Below are 18220 nucleotides of genomic sequence, written 5' to 3' on the forward strand. Positions count from 1 at the left end.
CTCTGTCCTTTATAAATTGCCTTCCGTCTATGGACTTCCATTGAACCATATCAAAAGCTTGTAGGAAGCAGTCAGGCCTTGGCAAAATACCCAAAGTGAGTTTAGTTCATGCTAAAATGGCAAATTTGGTTTGGGGAACTAACTTTAAAGATGCTCTGAGGCATTTTAAAGTGCCTGGCTTACACGTAACCATCAACCTTTCTGTTGAACATTTTTAGGGTGCTCCAGGTCCTGATGGAAACAATGGTGCTCAGGGACCTCCCGGGCCACAGGTGAGTATTTCTCCCAGTCCTGTGCTTTTCTGTACTAGAGTGTTCCTTCCAGAACGAACATCTTCATTTTCTAGTCCACAAGTTAGATAGCTAGACTGCAATTGTGGCAGGTATTTCTATTTATGCTGTCCATCTTGTTACTCTTAGGGTGTCCAAGGTGGCAAAGGTGAACAAGGTCCTGCCGGTCCTCCAGGCTTCCAGGTGAGTCAACAAAATCATTCAGTGTTCTTCCTTTGACCAGAAATATCCACTCTGACTCAGTGTCCCCATCACCCCACCACACAGAACATGGCTTTAAAGCAAATACTTCATTGTTTCAAAACAATTTGTGTGGAATGCTTGGGTAACATGTAGCATTAGTGCTCTTGTTAATATTAGGTAGTCTTTCCCCAACCCAGTTATTAGCAAATTTCCTGAATATTAACATTAAATTGAGATTTGCATTTCTCTTCGTTTAGGGTCTGCCTGGCCCCTCCGGTACAGCTGGTGAAGTTGGAAAACCAGGAGAAAGGGTGAGTAAAATAAGTGAGGGCAAATGCAGCCTAAACTCGAGAGTTTCCTTCTGCTTAATGCCCCACTGTAGCACAATTACAATATGTAAAAGGAAATTTCATATATCATCTGTTAATGACAGTGTTCTGCCTACGTTGCTACTGAGGGAGAGAATGAAACAAGTTACTGATATTAGCTCAAATTACTTTGTTTTATGGATTGAATGAAACATCACATTATGAAAGTAAAATCGATCAAGTGAATATTTCATGTAATAGCCTCACTTTTTGTTTTGTTCTTGGTAATGTTAAAATACAAATTATTTCCTTCCCCATAGTGAGAACATAAATGCACTGATTTTTCATCAAACTAGACCCTGAAAAATTGCTTTTAATGTTTTTCTTGGCATTCAGACATGACGCTGCTATCCACAATCAGAGCATGAGTTCTGAGTCATTTTCTCTGTAATTGTGATGAATGCGCCTCAATTTAGTTACATTCTGTGGCCCGGTCTCCTTTGTCAACAGTGGGGCACATTAAGGAGACAGCTGGTCAGTAATAAAAGAGATACACTTGGGTATACAATTAACTAGGTAATGTACAGAATATGATAATTTCTATTAAGAAGGCAGTCTGTTACATAGCTAAAAATAGGTGGTGTCTGATAGTTGTTCATTATTATTTATTGTATTATCAAAGGAGATAGTGTGCTTTCTTACCTTTTAAAGACAATAAAGTAAATTGTAGAAAATTTAAATGTTCCAATACCAGATCCTATCCTGGGATAGATGCATCTTTGATATCAGTGGAATTCTCTTCTGTATTTTTCCATAGACCACTGAGCGTTCTGTTGTACTTATCAGCCGGTACACTTAAGCTTTCATATAGGTGGAGCCTGCACGGCTTTAGTCTGCTCTTTCAGACTTGAAATGCCATCATCACACATGAGCTTAGAACTCAAACATGCATTCCGTGCTTTACTTATCCCTGTGTTTTTCCTAGGGTCTCCCTGGTGAATTTGGTCTCCCTGGTCCTGCTGGTCCAAGAGTAAGTGTTACTTGATAACTCTCATAAACTTCTGGCAAGGCCTTTTTGAAAAGAAAAAGTACTTTCTTTTAAAGCCACAGATGACCTTCCTTACAGCCATCTTCTGTTGTCAAACGTGGTCTGTAGAGAACACTAGATCTCTAAGTTGACAGTGGGGTGTTTTTGTAAATCTAGTTCATATTTTCTATTTAATAAGCACATGGTTATAAGAAACAAATGAACTAATATGCATATTAGAGTCAGTGATTTATATAGACAAGCATGATATATTTATAATAGTAGCTCAAGCTGAGCCAAGGAAAAGTAATACCTCACTAAGATCTAACATCAGTTTTTCCAACATGTGTTGGACATGTGTTAATGTTTAAAACCCAAAGCTGAAGTTATGAACTAATTTCATACAGAAAAATACAAGATTGAGTTTTTCTTTGTTATTAGCATAAGTGAAATGATTATTTTGCCACTGAGGTATTTCATTATGTTGGTAGTTATCATATACCTAGGAAGACCAAAGTTGGTGTCAAAAAATCATAGTACCATAGAACCAAAATATAACAAGGTCATTGAATATGGTTGCAATGTGTATCTGTGTGGTAAATATTCTGAGCCATAAAATCCAGTGTTATCCTGATACTTAGATGCAAATTAGGAGATATTATATAGATACTAATACACACATATACACATATGTCCTCTGTTTAAAATTATAACTGCTACATTATTATTTCATGAGGTTGTAAAAAGGGCAACAGAGATATAAGAATACAATCTTATCTCTACCTAACATTACTCTCCAACTAAAATGTCACCATGTTTCCTTTGACTTCTTTGCATAACTGGCATCTTTTTTTTAACCTATGGATCTATCACAGAATAAGCCAAAACATAGGAATTAACCCCAAAAGTTGATTACTCTATTCTAGAAGCAGTAAACCTTGAAATTGTAGTCCCAGGACTTAGAACCAAAGGTGACTTTAGAAATTATCTCATCACATCCCTTTATTTTACTAGTGGGGAAATTAGAAACAAAATTTTTAAATTTGTTTAAAAGTAACAAAATGAATGTGGGTTGCGGTGTGCAAAGCCACATCTCTGAGAGTGACATCTTGCAATTGCTGTTTTCCAGGGAGAGCGCGGTCCCCCAGGCGAGAGCGGTGCTGTTGGTCCTGCTGGTCCTATTGGAAGCCGTGGTCCTTCCGGACCCCCAGGGCCTGATGGAAACAAGGTAAAGTTTCATGTTTTAGAGATATATAGACATGGCCCAGAGTATTCAAGAATTAAATAGGCCCTTTATAATAGAAGAATAATCTTTTCAGATTTTTACTTATTTCCAGTTCTGCGATGATTTCTACCTCAGTAAAAAAAAAAAAAAAAAAAAATAAGAATCTGATTACAGTGGGCCCAAATTATTCCAAAAGAAAAATGAGGTGGGGATTTATGCTTGTGTTTGAATCTAGAACCATCCTCTATATTTGGACATTGTTTTCAGAAAACAAGCTTTCATCTTTTCAACATCCCACCCATAAATAAAAATTTTGAAAAGTGGTTGAATTGTATTAAGAGAACGTATAATGAGGAATATTAGCTGGAAACCACATTCACCACCAACAAAAGTTTTGAAAATTTGTGTTTCAACGTAGAATCTGTAGTTTAGATTTTAAAATAGATGAAATTAGACATGTTTGGAAACAGATTATTTTAAACAGATTAAGAAGAATGTAGCTCACATTGCTTCTGATTCTTATCTTGAGGGGAAAACGTTTAGAGTAGTTGCAGAAAGCTATTTTCATATGCAGAAAGATAATATAGGGGAAATGAAAACACGGTAAGAGGGAGAGGAAGAAATAAGAAAGGAAATACAGTTGTGTAAGATGATACTTTTACAGGGATCTATTCTTGTCAGAAGCTAGTCAACAGGATTTAAGTGCGTAGACTTGTAGGATTTTATACAAAAATGAAAGCTATAGTCTCCACTCTTTAGGAGAGTAAAGTACAAACACCTCCCCCAGTTGATGAGCTCTCTTTTCATGTTTCCTGCCTGGGCTAAGACACTTATCTTTGAAAAAGGTTTGTGGACAAACCTTTTTCCCCGCCTGCTTCCCATTGTTCTATCCTCTCCTTTCCCATGCCCATCTTCCTAAGAGGATTGGGAGCAGGTTACAGAAGAATCGCAGCCACCCACTCCCAACCACTCTCTTCTCTGTAGTCATTGTGTCATTAATAGCATCTCCCTGTTATCCTCTCCCTCCTTTCAATAGCCCTCCTTTGTGTCTCTAAGCAGGCAAGAATACTATCTATTAAATGTTTAAATTGGAATTCTTCAAGAGTTTGATGCTTCATTTTCTTCTGTTGCCCCTGCAGTAATTGATTTCACATGTGTTTGATTCAAGGGTGAAGCCGGCGCAGTGGGTGCTCCCGGCTCCGCTGGTGCATCTGGTCCTGGTGGACTCCCAGGAGAGAGGGGTGCTGCTGGCATACCTGGAGGCAAAGGAGAAAAGGTACCCTCTCAACCCTGGACCTTATTACGTACTATTGGATGAACTCTGGCGAAGAAGGTGGCACAAGGGTGCCCAATTTGTTACAATTCTTGGCAGGCGGTCTGGTAGCATTTTGGTATCTATCTATATACATTTCCCTCTGCCACCTAGCACCTACTCATTTCTAAACTCACTAATCTGGCAAAATTCCTTGCTACCATGGAATTTCCGCAAACAGATGGTGTTGAGTAATACATGAGGCTCATTTTAATGCCACTAACAATAATGCCTCATCCTGCCCTAATTAATGGGAAGAAGCTCTATTGAACAGCTGTCAACCGTGCTGCTGAATTAGTTATGCCATAAGAGTGATCAGGCCCCGCAGCCCATTGTGATGTTGTCTTACGATGCTGTCCACATGAATTTGTACCTTGCTTGATTATGCGTCAAAAGGGTGTATGGAAATTAGGGGAAAAAATGTTCAACAATAATCTGAAAAGGGTTTTAAATTGTGTTCTTTTTTTCCCCTTGTTCAACATCCTAATCAATGATAGGGAAATAAAAAATTACTAAAAATTTTAAATAATGCAAGGTATCCGAGTATATTAAAAAAAAACTTTGGATTAATTTTGATTCAAAAATTCAGTCAAAAACAAAAAAAAAAATTGTTCTTGCTTTGTATTTTCAGGGTGAAACCGGTCTCAGAGGTGAAATTGGTAACCCTGGCAGAGATGGTGCTCGTGTGAGTAGAAGTTTGTTTGTGTGTCTGTACTTAGATTTTTGTTCTTTAACATTTCACTCCATTTGATTTGAGAAAGCTTCCAAAATAGCCCTACCAAAAGGGGGGATTCGAGTTTAACAAAATTTTATTCCATTCCTTCCCAGATCCATCACTGAAAATATAATTTTACATGTTCCCAAAGAAAAATTCAATAGGACATACTCCTTTGAAAATCACATCCTGAGTTTTCTTTCTTAGAGTTAAATATACCAACCTCAAACTACAGACCAAAATCTCTAGGCTCAATAGAATGTTAAATGGGTGTTAGAAGTGATAACAGGGATTTAAAAAATAATTCTCTTACATTTTAAAAACCAGAACCCTTAACAATATCTTACAGTTATTCACATGTGCCCTAGGACTTTAGCTAAGAACAACCCCAAAGAGTTGTTGCTAAATCCATTGGATACCAAAGACAATCGAATAAAGGCATAAATACCCAGTCTAGGGTATCAGCATTATGGCAGTTCCAAACCATGGTCTGCCTTGGTTGTTTTTGTTTTGGTTTTTTTGTTTTTCCACCTGTCTCTAGAAGCTTATAGCTCAGTGGAGCAGATTCCATTGTCAGCTTCCCCTTGAACGATAGGGTTCTGAAAGTTTCAAACAAGACTATTCCTCTGCTACTCTCCAGGAATTTTACAAGAGCAGAGTTCAGAGCTCCCAAATCCCTAGCCTGCCCTTGACCCCCACATTTGTATAACCTATGTTACTGGAGTTGTCTCCTCCTGAGAGTGACTTCTAAGTATCCTTGTAACTGAAATGTGTCAGAGGCCCTCTGGATGCCCAGCCAGAGCATTCAATAGACGTGTTCAGTCTCTGTACAGACACAGCAGCAGGAATGACACATTCACTTTGGATGATGCAGTGTTATTAATAGGACATGCTTCCTTTTGGTCCTAGGGTGCTCCTGGTGCTGTAGGTGCCCCTGGTCCTGCTGGAGCCACCGGTGACAGGGTAAGCATGCAATTTCACTGACTTGTAACTCTCTGAGCTGACAGCACTATCTAAAATGTCCTGTTGGCCCTCATCCCAAAGAGCACCAGCAATTCATTTTTATGGTTTGGTATAAAGCCCACTTATTTAAAAACTTAGCTATCTGTTGTGACAGGGCAACAGGAAACAAATGCTGTGTATTTAAAGTTCTTTTTCCCTTTCTATGGATGTGCCAGCTATCTGATCTATATTTTAATCCCTATCATTTGGCTTAAAGACTTTCCTTGTTGCCCATTAACAATATCCTAATGCACTAAACCTTCTCAAAGCCTTCAATTGTAAAAAAAAATCAATAAAATACATATCATGCCCATTTCATATCGAACAGTCCACTTAAAATAAACCTTATTTATTGTATTGCAAAGATTGCAGCAAATAGATCAGCCTCATGTCCATCTAAAAATTAAAATGTTCTCCTGGTATTGTGGGTTCTGATTTATTGTGTTTTTGCAAGTGTACAACCAATACCACTTCAGCCCTTAAAATGTATACAGCATTAAGTAGAGTAAGACTCCACTTCATTTTACTCTGCGAGATGTATGTCAGTTCTCTCTCCCAAGGCAACTGTAAACTCTGACCATAGCCCACCATCTACTGCTGTCCTCTTTCCTGCCCTCTTCTTGAAGCATTCATAAGATGTACTTTAACAAACGCACATTTGGTCTCATTACAGGGCGAAGCTGGTTCTGCTGGTCCTGCTGGCCCAACTGGCCCTCGGGGTAGCCCTGTAAGTAGAAATCTGGGTCCTTTGGACACTCACACCTCACAACTTTTAGACATTTATAAAACTAGGATTGCTAAGATATCTTTAAATTCCTCTTCCCAACTAGGGTGAACGTGGAGAGGTTGGTCCTGCTGGGCCCAATGGATTCGCTGGTCCTGCTGTGAGTATCATATCATGAAGGTTAATCAAGAAATATCCCAAATTGGGAGGTAGAGTGAATCAGATACCAGAGCTGTAACTGTTTCTTTCCAACAGGGTGCTGCTGGTCAACCTGGTGCTAAAGGAGAGAGAGGAACCAAAGGGCCTAAGGGTGAAAACGGTGTTGTTGGCCCCTCTGGCCCTGTGGGAGCTGCTGGCCCATCTGTAAGTTGAATTCACTTTTAGCAAACACAGCCTATGCAGTCACCCATGAAATGTTATAGTTCAACATACATCAAGTGCCAACTATACACCAGGGAATATACCAGAATTTAAAAAGAAAAAGAGTTAGCTTTTATAAAGTTTTGTCAATATTGTCTTCTTTTTATCCTTTGATAACCCGAGGGTAGCAATTACTGCAGTAAGAACATTTATTCACATGACATAGATAATCATATTTTAATTTATGAATTTTCATCTAAAGATATGGAAAAGATCCTTTTGGGGGGAAAAGATGAACATATATGAGAATTTTGTGATTTCATTCAATCTTTTTGTTTGCATTTAGGGTCCAAATGGTCCCCCTGGTCCTGCAGGAAGCCGTGGAGATGGAGGCCCCCCTGTGAGTATCTACAGTAGACTCTGATGACTTTTCTTCTTCAGAACTTCTTGGGGATAACTAAAAAATTTTAGCATTTTTGGCAAATATGAACTCTGATGAGGAGACGCTTGCAACTCAACTGCATTCTAGCCAGAACAAGTCTGATAGTGAAGTTAAGATCAGTTCCTTGGGACATTAACCACACCTGGAACTCAGTACAGGATATGTTATGACCACCTTACTGGAAGAAGTAACCAACGTTATGGTGAAGGGGGAGGAATATTTCTTTAACATCCTTTATCCTTTTGTTGAGATCTCCCTTCTTCTGCCTGGCCAAGTCCTTCCCCTTTGCATCCAGTATTATCACACTGGCCTTCTAGAGACCCAGACCTCCTACAAGTGAACTCTTCAGACTCTTTCTCTCCCTAGACAATGCTAAAGGCTGTTGTACCTTCCTCTATAAATAAGATCCCTTATTAAGGTCCATTTCCTTAGCACCTAGCCAGGTGGTTATGACAGTTGCTAACGTCTACCCATTGATGTATAATAATGACAGACTGTCTTATATTCTTGCTCTTGCAATCATTAGATAAGATGTTAGTATTTCAAAACAGATGATCAAAACCCCATGCAAAGTATGAGCATTGCAACTTGTGGCCTGCTTAAAAGGAAGATCCACAAAGGGGGGCTTTCAGGGTTAAATCAGACCATCTGAGGCCACCTACTACCTAATCTTTGGGCCATCCCTAGTGGCATCAACATCTTCCAAAGGAAAAGTTCATCCAATCCAAATTTCTGGATTTGTTTTGACTGTGAAATTTTAATATGCTTGGTTTATAGGGTATGACTGGTTTCCCTGGTGCTGCTGGACGAACTGGTCCCCCTGGACCCTCTGTAAGTAAATCACCCCAAGCAGGTGTCTTCATTTATACTCACTAAATACCTGGTATCTGGTAGAAAACTTGAAGAAACTCCATAAAAACATATTACTAATATTTGCTATTACTTTCCTGATGCAAAAATCAGTTTTTCTGAACCATTAAAGCAAAACTGTCACAAATTATATTTTTTAATGTCAGTTTAAAAGGTTTTTATTCATGCAAACACCAGTCCCCTTTTGGGGGCATGATCTCTTTGTTAAAAAAAATAAAAAAGAACACTTTTAGTCACATATCAGATATTTCTATATCTAATTACCCTTTATGGCTAACATTCTGCCTCCGTTGTTAAGGTATAATTGTTCCTGAATTTAAAGGTGATTTGGCCTCTAATTTAATTCTGATTCAGACTCTCCTGTCAGGACTCAAGAGAATTTAATTAATTACTGAGGATTAAGTCTTCCAGTTAAGGTTTCAGGGGGAAAAATAGCAAAGATGTTGATTTCTTGGAATCTTTTTACAGGTTCATAACAGAAAAATCTTCATTCCCTGTAGGCATTTAATTAAACCAGAGTTGAGAGCATATGTGATTCCTCCATTATGAACAGAATGCCCATATTGGGTTTCCCCAAAAAGAAGTAGCCTTAATTTTCCAAAAACCTCAAGACCCATTCATTTATGACTAACTCTTATCACTCCACATAATTCTGATCCCAATATGCTGCGATACCAGTGGTGTGACCTTGTGTTTTCTCACAGATATTTTCCATATACTCTGCCTCAATTATTTGCTTTGTTACACCTTAAGATAGGAGTTGCTTCTTTATACAACAAGGTTAAAAAGTCTAAACCTTTCCTCCCCCTCCCCCCCAAAAAAAATCACCAGGGTAGTAGTTTGCTGCATCTCACCATTCATACATATCGCCATGTAGAAACTCTTTTCCAGGTCTGTGATATAATGCGCTACTCTTTCCAGGTCTGTGATATGCAAAAGAAACTAAATGACCTTATACATTTGCTCACAGGGTATCACTGGCCCCCCTGGTCCCCCTGGTGCTGCTGGTAAAGAAGGGGTTCGTGGTCCCCGTGGTGACCAAGGTCCAGTTGGCCGAACTGGAGAGACAGGTGCATCTGGCCCCCCTGGTTTTACTGGTGAAAAGGGTCCCTCTGGAGAGCCTGGTTCTGCCGTAAGTGATTTCAAACTCCTTTTTTTTTTTTAATACTTTATGTTGAGCTAAAACAGAACCCCTATGGGAATCCTGAAGTGTCATGTTTGTTGAGGAGTATTTCAGTTCCCAAGTTGAGCTCAGTGGAGTCAGGAAATGTATCCAGCACACATGAAGGTGCTATGGCCTTAGCAGCCATTCAGAAAGCACACAATGGGATGGCTGCAAATGAGGAACCCCACAGTTCTATCCCAACAACTCTTAAAGCTGTCAAGGGCACGTAGGATACCAGGATTAGAAGAGAATCCCATTACCATAGTAGCTACTGACTCCTTCAACATTCACCATCTAGGATTATTGCTGCTTTGAAAAGACCTTTATGAGAGCTTCAAGGCCAAGGTCAAAATTTGTTTCTCTCCATAAAGTTTATAAAATATCTGTGCTACCACCCCAAAATGGCTTAATTCATCTCAACCACTTATTTTTAAATGTGTACTATTGGTCTCAAGAAGGAACCGGATTACAAAAAAAAATAAAATAAAATAAAATAAAATAAACTGCATGTCAAGATGTAAGCTCATTGTCATCACTAGAGAAAAAGATAGAGCCAGGGATATGTCCTTGCAGTCTTCAAGCCAACCTGTGTTATTAGCTAGGATTCTGCCAGTAATGTCAGATTTTCTCTTCTTGTCCAGGGCCCTCCTGGTAGCGCTGGTCCTCAGGGTATTCTTGGTGCTCCTGGCATCCTGGGTCTCCCTGGCTCTAGGGGCGAACGTGGTCTGCCAGGTATTGCTGGTGCTTTGGTGAGTGTTTGACACCATTCTCGTTCTCATTAACATCATAAAAGATTTTAAAAGCTGCCACTTCAAGTGTGACAGATTGATCACTGAATAACTCCACTTAAGATTTTTATTCATGGCATTTTCTTTATACAGATCACATGTCACTTATCTGAGAAGCTTTAATACCACCTTACTTAGACACACACTCTAAAGACGTAGCTTAACATTATGCAGAATGATTTTGTTCTTTCCACACACTTAAGAACGGTGTAAGCTCTAATTGCATTTACTCCTCTGCGATATGAAATGCTGGCATCATTTATCCTGCGGGAAGAATGAAACTCCCCAAGTTCTGAATCATTCCGTTTAACCTTATATGTGACAGCAACTAGGAATCATCTTATCTCCATAAACTCCATGAACTATATGAATACATTTCATTTGGAGTATGAAACCTTGGAGAGGCGCCCCTGGCACAAAGCAACATTCCTTAACTACACAAAGCTGACCCTCTAAATGTTCAGAAGGAGGGCCAGGCTGCCCCTAGAATACTTCTCCCCATGTTATGGCCCATTCAATTTGGCATCTCCTGCCCAAGGTTGTTTCTGGAGGGTGTGGTCGGCATTCCAGGCAATGAGAGTGATGCTGTTTTATTTTCTTGACCTCTTTAGGGTGAACCTGGTCCTCTGGGCATTGCAGGCCCTCCTGGGGCCCGTGGTCCCCCTGGTGCTGTGGGCAGTCCCGGTGTCAATGGAGCTCCTGGTGAAGCTGGTCGTGATGTGAGTCCAACACTTGTTTTGTAAAATAAAACCGAGCAGGATTTCATTGTGGATAACCTCACCTGCTGAGCTCAGGTTCTCTTGTTCCAAGTTTCTGAACTAGATATCTGAACCATAATATCTACATGTAAGGACCTCTGCTAGTATTGGAGATATGAAAGTTACTTGGGCTAGGAAATGGCCTTTAATGATCGCACTTTAAATTTGGGTCTAAATATTTTAAATTACCCTAAAAATATAGCTCGGTACTCTTTCTATTGGCAGTCTAAAAGGGGTTCCCTCTTGAGCACTTGGGATGATGAAGCCAGAGGATCCAAAACAAAGGGACTGGTGGGCCACACAGTCTCACCAAGAGCTTTAATTTGTATGTTGTCTCCACAGGGCAACCCTGGGAGCGATGGCGCTCCAGGTCGCGATGGACAACCTGGTCACAAGGTCAGTACACTTTTTCATCTTGCTCTCACTAAAAGTAATGAGAACACAGGCCAGATGGATACTAAGCTTTATGTCACCTTTGGTAGGGAGAACGTGGTTACCCTGGCAACATCGGTCCCACTGGCGCTGCAGGTGCACCTGGTCCTCATGGTTCTGTAGGTCCTGCTGGCAAACATGGAAACCGTGGTGAACCTGTAAGTTTGTAAATACAGATCCCTCCTGGCCTTCACATTTGACATCACTCTTGGGGCAGTGGGGGATATGGTAAAGGATCCTGGGCCTTAGCTGATGAGCTGTGTTTTTCTTTTCTAATTTATAGGGTCCTGCTGGTTCTGTTGGTCCTGTTGGTGCTACCGGTCCAAGAGGTCCTAGTGTAAGTACATGGTGAAAATATTTTACAAATTTATGTTTAAGAGATAAAAAATCCAACCATCTATTAAGAAATAAATAAGCCAGGTAGGGTGGCACATGCCTGTAATCCCAGTACTTAGGAGGCCGATACAAGGGGATTTCAGGTTCAAGGCCAGCCTCAAAAATACATTGAGACCCTGTTTCAAAACAAAAAATATTATAAAATTATAAAAGATTATAAAATAAGGCTGGAAGTGTAACTCAGGGCTAGAGTTCCCTGGGATTCAATCCCCAGTACCACAAAGAAAAAAGAAACAGATGATATGTACAGATATAGACTAGACTTCATCATATTTTTATAACATTTTAGTCTTTCTGAAAATTGATGCCAATAACTTGATCTACTTTGTCTTTCCTGCTTGTTTTTATTAAATAATCATAAGGCTATAGCCCTTTTACAAACAGCTTAACTAAAGCAGATTAGCAGAAGAGATGAGAACCTATTTAGACCCTTGCATGTCTCAAGTTACCTTTGTAAACAGATTAAATAGTATTTTGGGAAAAACGAGTGCCATCTTTTTTAAAAAAGTAAAAGTCCTCTCTGTCTTTCCTCACAGGGCCCACAAGGCATTCGGGGTGACAAGGGAGAGCCTGGCAACAAAGGGCCCAGAGGTCTCGCTGGCTTAAAAGGACACAACGGCTTGCAGGGTCTTCCCGGTCTTGCTGTAAGTAAAACGTGGCCATCCCACATGTAGGCTGACCTCAGAGGCCTTCTGCTCAAAAGCACCTCTTGCAGACCATCACTGCTATTGTTCCAACACACCCGCCTCACATCTATTTCCTACTGCTTGTCAACCTCCATCTCTCTCAGAGATGATGAAATTTCATCCCAACATGAAAAGGTGAGGGTTAAAGGAGACAGAAATATACATATATTAAAATCTCCTGGCAACAGTGTCCTTCAACTCCACTTAAAATAAATATAATTAGAGGAATGACTAATATTGTGCTGTTGAAATAGCCTGTGGGGGGAACAATGATTGAATATAATAGACATGATAGGAGAAAAGAGCCCCACTTTACATTTTCAATTTTCTCAAACCAGAGTCTATTGAAACTAAAAATTTCCATTCGCTCTGGAGGGGGATCTGTCTATGGGCACATGTTCTGAATGCGTGATTTTCTCCTGTTCTCTCTTCAAAGGGTCCACATGGTGATCAAGGTGTTCCTGGCTCCGTGGGTCCTGCTGGTCCCAGGGTAGGTGAATCTGAGAGACAGTTTAGCTCTGAAATTGAGGCTGATGTAAGTAGAGGCCCAGGCTGCAACTGCCTGGTGGATTTCTCCACTCAAGTGCACTTGTTCTTTTTCTTAGGGTCCTGCTGGTCCTTCTGGCCCTGTTGGCAAAGATGGCCGCTCTGGACATCCTGGTGTAGTTGGACCTGCTGGTGTTCGAGGCTCTCAGGGTAGCCAAGGACCTGCTGTAAGTATGATATGGAGGCATAATAAAGGATATCACTGCCTAGAGGCATAAACTAAACCAAGTTCTTCAGACTAAACCAAGCCAATGTGGGCAACACATTAAAGTAGCTCCATTTCAGTATATGTTCTAAAGTGATGCACAATTAAAAATCTGCTGACAAAATGATGTCTCACCTACTGTAACAAAATTAACATAAAACTTCTCCCTTTTCACTTTACCTTCACAGGGCCCTCCAGGTCCCCCTGGGCCCCCTGGACCTCCTGGCATTAGTGGTGGTGGCTATGACTTTGGCTATGATGGAGACTTCTACAGGGCTGACCAGCCTCGCTCACCACCTTCTCTCAGACCCAAGGATTATGAGGTAGATGCCACCCTGAAGTCTCTCAACAACCAGATTGAGACCCTCCTCACCCCTGAAGGCTCCAGGAAGAACCCAGCTCGCACATGCCGTGACTTGCGGCTCAGCCACCCAGAGTGGAGCAGTGGTAGGTCAAAAGGCCCAAACCAGACTGGCCCTCCTCACAAATCTGGCTCATCAAAAGCAGTTGCCACTCATAGTTAGAAGGAAAATATATCCGAGCAAAATCACATTCTATGAAACTAATGAGGCATCATTTTACTTCTTATCTTTCAGCTTCTTTTAACAAATATTTTTGCCCTGTTTGTGGTAGTAAATGTCCTGATCTGAATTTTTCATGAAGGCAAGATGAGAAGGAACTTTCCAGTCTTAAAAACAGACATCTCTCATCGCCAGACATGATAGCACATCCCTAGAATCCCAGTATTTGAGAGGCAAAGACAGGAGGATTGCAGGTTGAAGCCAGCCTCAGAAACTTAGTGAGACCCTGTTTCAAAATTTAAAAACTTTAAAGGGCTGAGGGTATGGCTTAGAGGTGGAATACTCTTGGGTTCAATCCCCAGGACAAAAATAAATAAAAAAATAAAAAATAGCCACCTCTCTCTTCCTGTTAATTAGGGAGTAGACAATATAACAGTAGATTCAAAACACATTACTTACAAGAACCAATATCTTTAACTAATTATTACTAAAATCTGTATTCTGCTCAGTGAAAAGTTGAATGATCAGAGTCTTATTTTCTGGAAAGGTTACTACTGGATCGACCCTAACCAGGGATGCACTGTGGATGCTATCAAAGTATACTGTGATTTCTCTACTGGTGAAACCTGCATCCGGGCCCAACCTGAAAACATCCCAGCCAAGAACTGGTACAGCAGCTCCAAGGCCAAGAAGCACATTTGGCTAGGAGAAACTATCAATGGTGGTAGTCAGGTAAGGTATCCTGCAAACAATCCTCTTTCTGCTCAATATCATTTTCTTGGTCTCACTTGCTTTTTAGTTATTTGTGTTGTAACCCCCAATCAAATGGGCTTAAAGAACCTGCTTAATTCCTGGACTCTAGCTCTGTCCTTGACTGCACATTAAAAGATGGATTAGTTGGACCCCACCATATACTTCCAAGTTATTATTCAAATGTGACTTAATTGACATCATGGGAGAAGCAGGCCATGCCATTTCGTGTAAAGGTGTGCTGGCCAGCAGAGAGTCATGCATATGCACTTTCAGAATGTGAGCAACTCTTCTGAATTTTCAGTAGAAACTTTTCACCAATTTTATTGAATGCCTAGTAGAATTTAGTAAATTACGGAATTATAGAAGAAGAAAGAGGTTTGAACCTCTATCTCATTGCTCTTGTTCTCACGAAGCCACATACACATTAGTGCCATATTAAATAACCTTGCCTGAACCCGGGAGATCTTACAAAGATGCTTTCTTTACAAAGCATCTTCTTCCCAGGGCTTGACTATGAATCCATTATTCCTTATGTCATTAGGCTTTCTTCTTACTTGATTCCTAGTATCTGAGTCTTCCACATAACTGGGATCCCCATCTTTTGTTGTATTCTCTGTAGTTTGAATATAACATGGAAGGAGTGACCTCCAAGGAAATGGCTACTCAGCTTGCCTTCATGCGCCTGCTGGCCAACCACGCCTCTCAGAACATCACCTACCACTGCAAGAACAGCATCGCTTACCTGGATGAGGAGACTGGCAGCCTGAATAAGGCAGTCCTTCTGCAGGGCTCCAATGATGTCGAATTTGTTGCTGAGGGCAACAGCAGGTTCACTTACACTGTCCTGGTAGATGGCTGCTCTGTAAGTAACAGTAAAATGTGGGCATTGCATTTATGACAGGAAGTGAGGTGGGGTGGGGGGAGTTCTAGCTTAGATCATTAAGTGAACGGATGAATGAGAAGCCTAACGTATCCAATCTCTTCTCCTAAAGATATTTATTTAAGTTCAGATGGCAAATCCAGAGAATTTTTTTTTATCATCTGTTGCCTTCTAAAGTACTTAAATACTGATTTGATTGCTATGATCAGGCAATTGCTATTTTTCCCTTAATATGAGATTCTTAAATGGTAATGGATGCCAAGAACTTAGTTTTTTTTTTTGTTTTTTTTTTTTTTGTTTTTTTTTTTTTTTTTTTGGTGGTACTGGGGTTCCCGGAAGCCCTTCTACCTTCGGGCTACACTCCCAGACCTATTTTTACATTTTTTTATTTGGAAACAGGGTCTCCTAAGCCAGCACGCGCGGCTGGCTTCGAACCTGCGCGATCCTCCTGTCTCCGCCTCCCAAGCGCGGGGATGACAAGCGTGCCACCACGCCCGGCAAGAACTTAGTTTTTTAAGGTTTAAAGGGCATTAGCCAGGCACCACAGTACTCACCTGTAATCCCGGTATTTGGAGGTCGAGTCAGAGAGATCACAGGCCTGAGGCCACGCTCGGCAACTTAGCAAGACCCCTAGCAATTTAGGGAGACTCTGTTTCAAAATAAAAAATAAAAGGGACTGAGTGGGTGTGGTGGCTCACGCTGTAATCTCAGCATTTGGGAGGCTGAGACAGGAGGATCATGGTTCATGGCCAGCCTCAACTACTACTTAGTGAGGCCCTTTGTAACTCAGTGAGACCCTGTTTCAAAATAAGAATAAAAAAAAATAGGGCTGAGGGTGTAGCTCGGAGGTAAAATGCCCCTGGATTCCATCCCCAGTACCAAAACAAATAAATAAATAAATAAATAAATAAATAAATAAATAAATAGGAATGGGGGTGCAGCTTGGAGTTAGAATGCCCCTGGAATCAATCTTCAGTACCAAAGAAAAAATAAAAAGTACCCAGGGACTGGACTTGAGCAACAATTTTTAGTTGTATATATCTCATCTTATTTATTTAATATGGCCTATGTTTATTTTTTCTTTATAACAGAAAAAAATATGTAGCATATTCTCTACAGTATGCTATAAACAGAATAAAATTTAAAATCTACAAATGGCAATACCGCATACCCACCAAGCTACTTCTTTCCAAACACACTCACATATACACTCCAATGCTGAAAATGATACTGTAGAAATAAGCCACTTGGAATGTGTGCTTAAATACATTTGAAGCCGGGCGTGGTGGCGCACGCTTGTAATCCCCGCGCTTGGGAGGCGGAGACAGGAGGATCGCGCAGGTTCGAAGCCAGCCTCGCTGGCTTAAGAGACCCTGTTTCCAAATAAAAATATAAAGTAGGTCTGGGAGTGTAGCCCGGAGGTAGAAGGGTTTCCAGGAAAAGGGTTTCCAGTACCACCAAAAAAAAAAGTAATAATAATACATTTGAAACTTAAACTGGATAGCAATTTCTCACCCTGTAGAGATGCTTGGTGCTGGAGTTTCAAAGATAAACTCATTGATATGGGACACATATCTTTAGAATGGTACCAACAAGCCAAAAAGTGGTTCTTCTAAAATCTAAGGCTCAGATGTTATCAGATGCAGAAATAGTGCTACTTTATACATTTTTTTCTTTTTATTTTTTTTCACACAGAAAAAGACAAATGAATGGGGAAAGACAATCATCGAATACAAAACAAATAAGCCATCTCGCCTGCCCTTCCTTGACATTGCTCCTTTGGACATCGGCGGTGCTGACCAAGAATTCAGGGTGGACGTGGGCCCAGTCTGTTTCAAATAAATGAACTTGACCTAAATTAAAAACCAAAAAAAAAAAAAGAAATCTGGAAAAAAAAAACTTCTTCTTTGCCATTTCTTCTTCTTCCTCTCCTTCTTTTTAACTGAAAGCTGAATCCTTCCATTTCTTCTGCACAGCTACTTTCTTAAATTGTGGGCAAAAGAGAAGGACTAATGAGAGCATTGTGCAATATGGTTTCAATAACTCCCCTCCCCCCCGCCCCAAAAGAATTGCAGTTTTTCCAACACTTTTACACCTGTTGTGGAAAATGTCAACCTTTGTAAAAAAAAAAACAAAATAAAAATTGAAAAAATGAAATAAAAAACCATGAACATTCGCACCACTTGTGGCTTCTGAATATCTTCCACAGAGGGAAGTTTAAAATCCGAACTTCCAAAGGTTTAAAACTACCTCAAAACACTTTCCTGGGAGTGTGACCCACCTCCTTAGGTGCTGACCTGGACAGACAAGAACTGAGGTACTTGTTTTGTTTTGCTCATAATACAAAGGTGCTAATTAATAGTGTTTCAGATACTTGAAGAATGTTGATGGTGCTAGAAGAATCTGAGATGAAATACTCCTCTGTATTGAGCTGTATTGTGTGGGTTATTTTTTTCAATTTGATTTAGCATTCATATTTTCCATCTTATCCCCAAGGAAAGATGTGCAGACCCTTGGCCCAAAGTTGTCCTCTTGGGATTCAGCACTTGCCCTTTGCCAGTCTTCTTTCCATTCTCTTCCATGGTTCCAAAGAAGCCTTGTTTCTTGGACTAGTGGGGGAAAAAATTGTACC

At 40.4% G+C, this 18220-nt stretch overlaps 1 protein-coding gene across 1 annotated transcript in view; it reads left to right on the forward strand.

Moving 5' to 3' along the window:
• Positions 1-17754, forward strand: part of COL1A2 (collagen type I alpha 2 chain) — a gene marked incomplete at its 5' end in the record, with an annotated part of 36537 nt that extends 18783 nt beyond the window's left edge. The window contains 26 exons of the mRNA XM_080702011.1: positions 219-272; positions 420-473; positions 731-784; positions 1767-1811; positions 2938-3036; positions 4202-4309; positions 4977-5030; positions 5970-6023; positions 6736-6789; positions 6893-6946; positions 7042-7149; positions 7493-7546; positions 8366-8419; positions 9429-9590; positions 10265-10372; positions 11023-11130; positions 11512-11565; positions 11652-11759; positions 11885-11938; positions 12534-12641; positions 13120-13173; positions 13289-13396; positions 13623-13881; positions 14503-14687; positions 15328-15570; positions 17284-17754. Coding sequence (XP_080558137.1) covers positions 219-272; positions 420-473; positions 731-784; positions 1767-1811; positions 2938-3036; positions 4202-4309; positions 4977-5030; positions 5970-6023; positions 6736-6789; positions 6893-6946; positions 7042-7149; positions 7493-7546; positions 8366-8419; positions 9429-9590; positions 10265-10372; positions 11023-11130; positions 11512-11565; positions 11652-11759; positions 11885-11938; positions 12534-12641; positions 13120-13173; positions 13289-13396; positions 13623-13881; positions 14503-14687; positions 15328-15570; positions 17284-17430 — 2544 coding nt within the window. The 3' untranslated portion in view covers positions 17431-17754. The remainder of the gene's footprint in view (positions 1-218; positions 273-419; positions 474-730; positions 785-1766; positions 1812-2937; positions 3037-4201; positions 4310-4976; positions 5031-5969; positions 6024-6735; positions 6790-6892; positions 6947-7041; positions 7150-7492; positions 7547-8365; positions 8420-9428; positions 9591-10264; positions 10373-11022; positions 11131-11511; positions 11566-11651; positions 11760-11884; positions 11939-12533; positions 12642-13119; positions 13174-13288; positions 13397-13622; positions 13882-14502; positions 14688-15327; positions 15571-17283) is intronic.
• Positions 17755-18220: the final 466 nt, after the last annotated feature.

Source organism: Muscardinus avellanarius, assembly GCF_963383645.1.
Source record: "Muscardinus avellanarius genome assembly, chromosome: 9".
Taxonomy (NCBI): Eukaryota; Metazoa; Chordata; class Mammalia; order Rodentia; family Gliridae; genus Muscardinus; species Muscardinus avellanarius.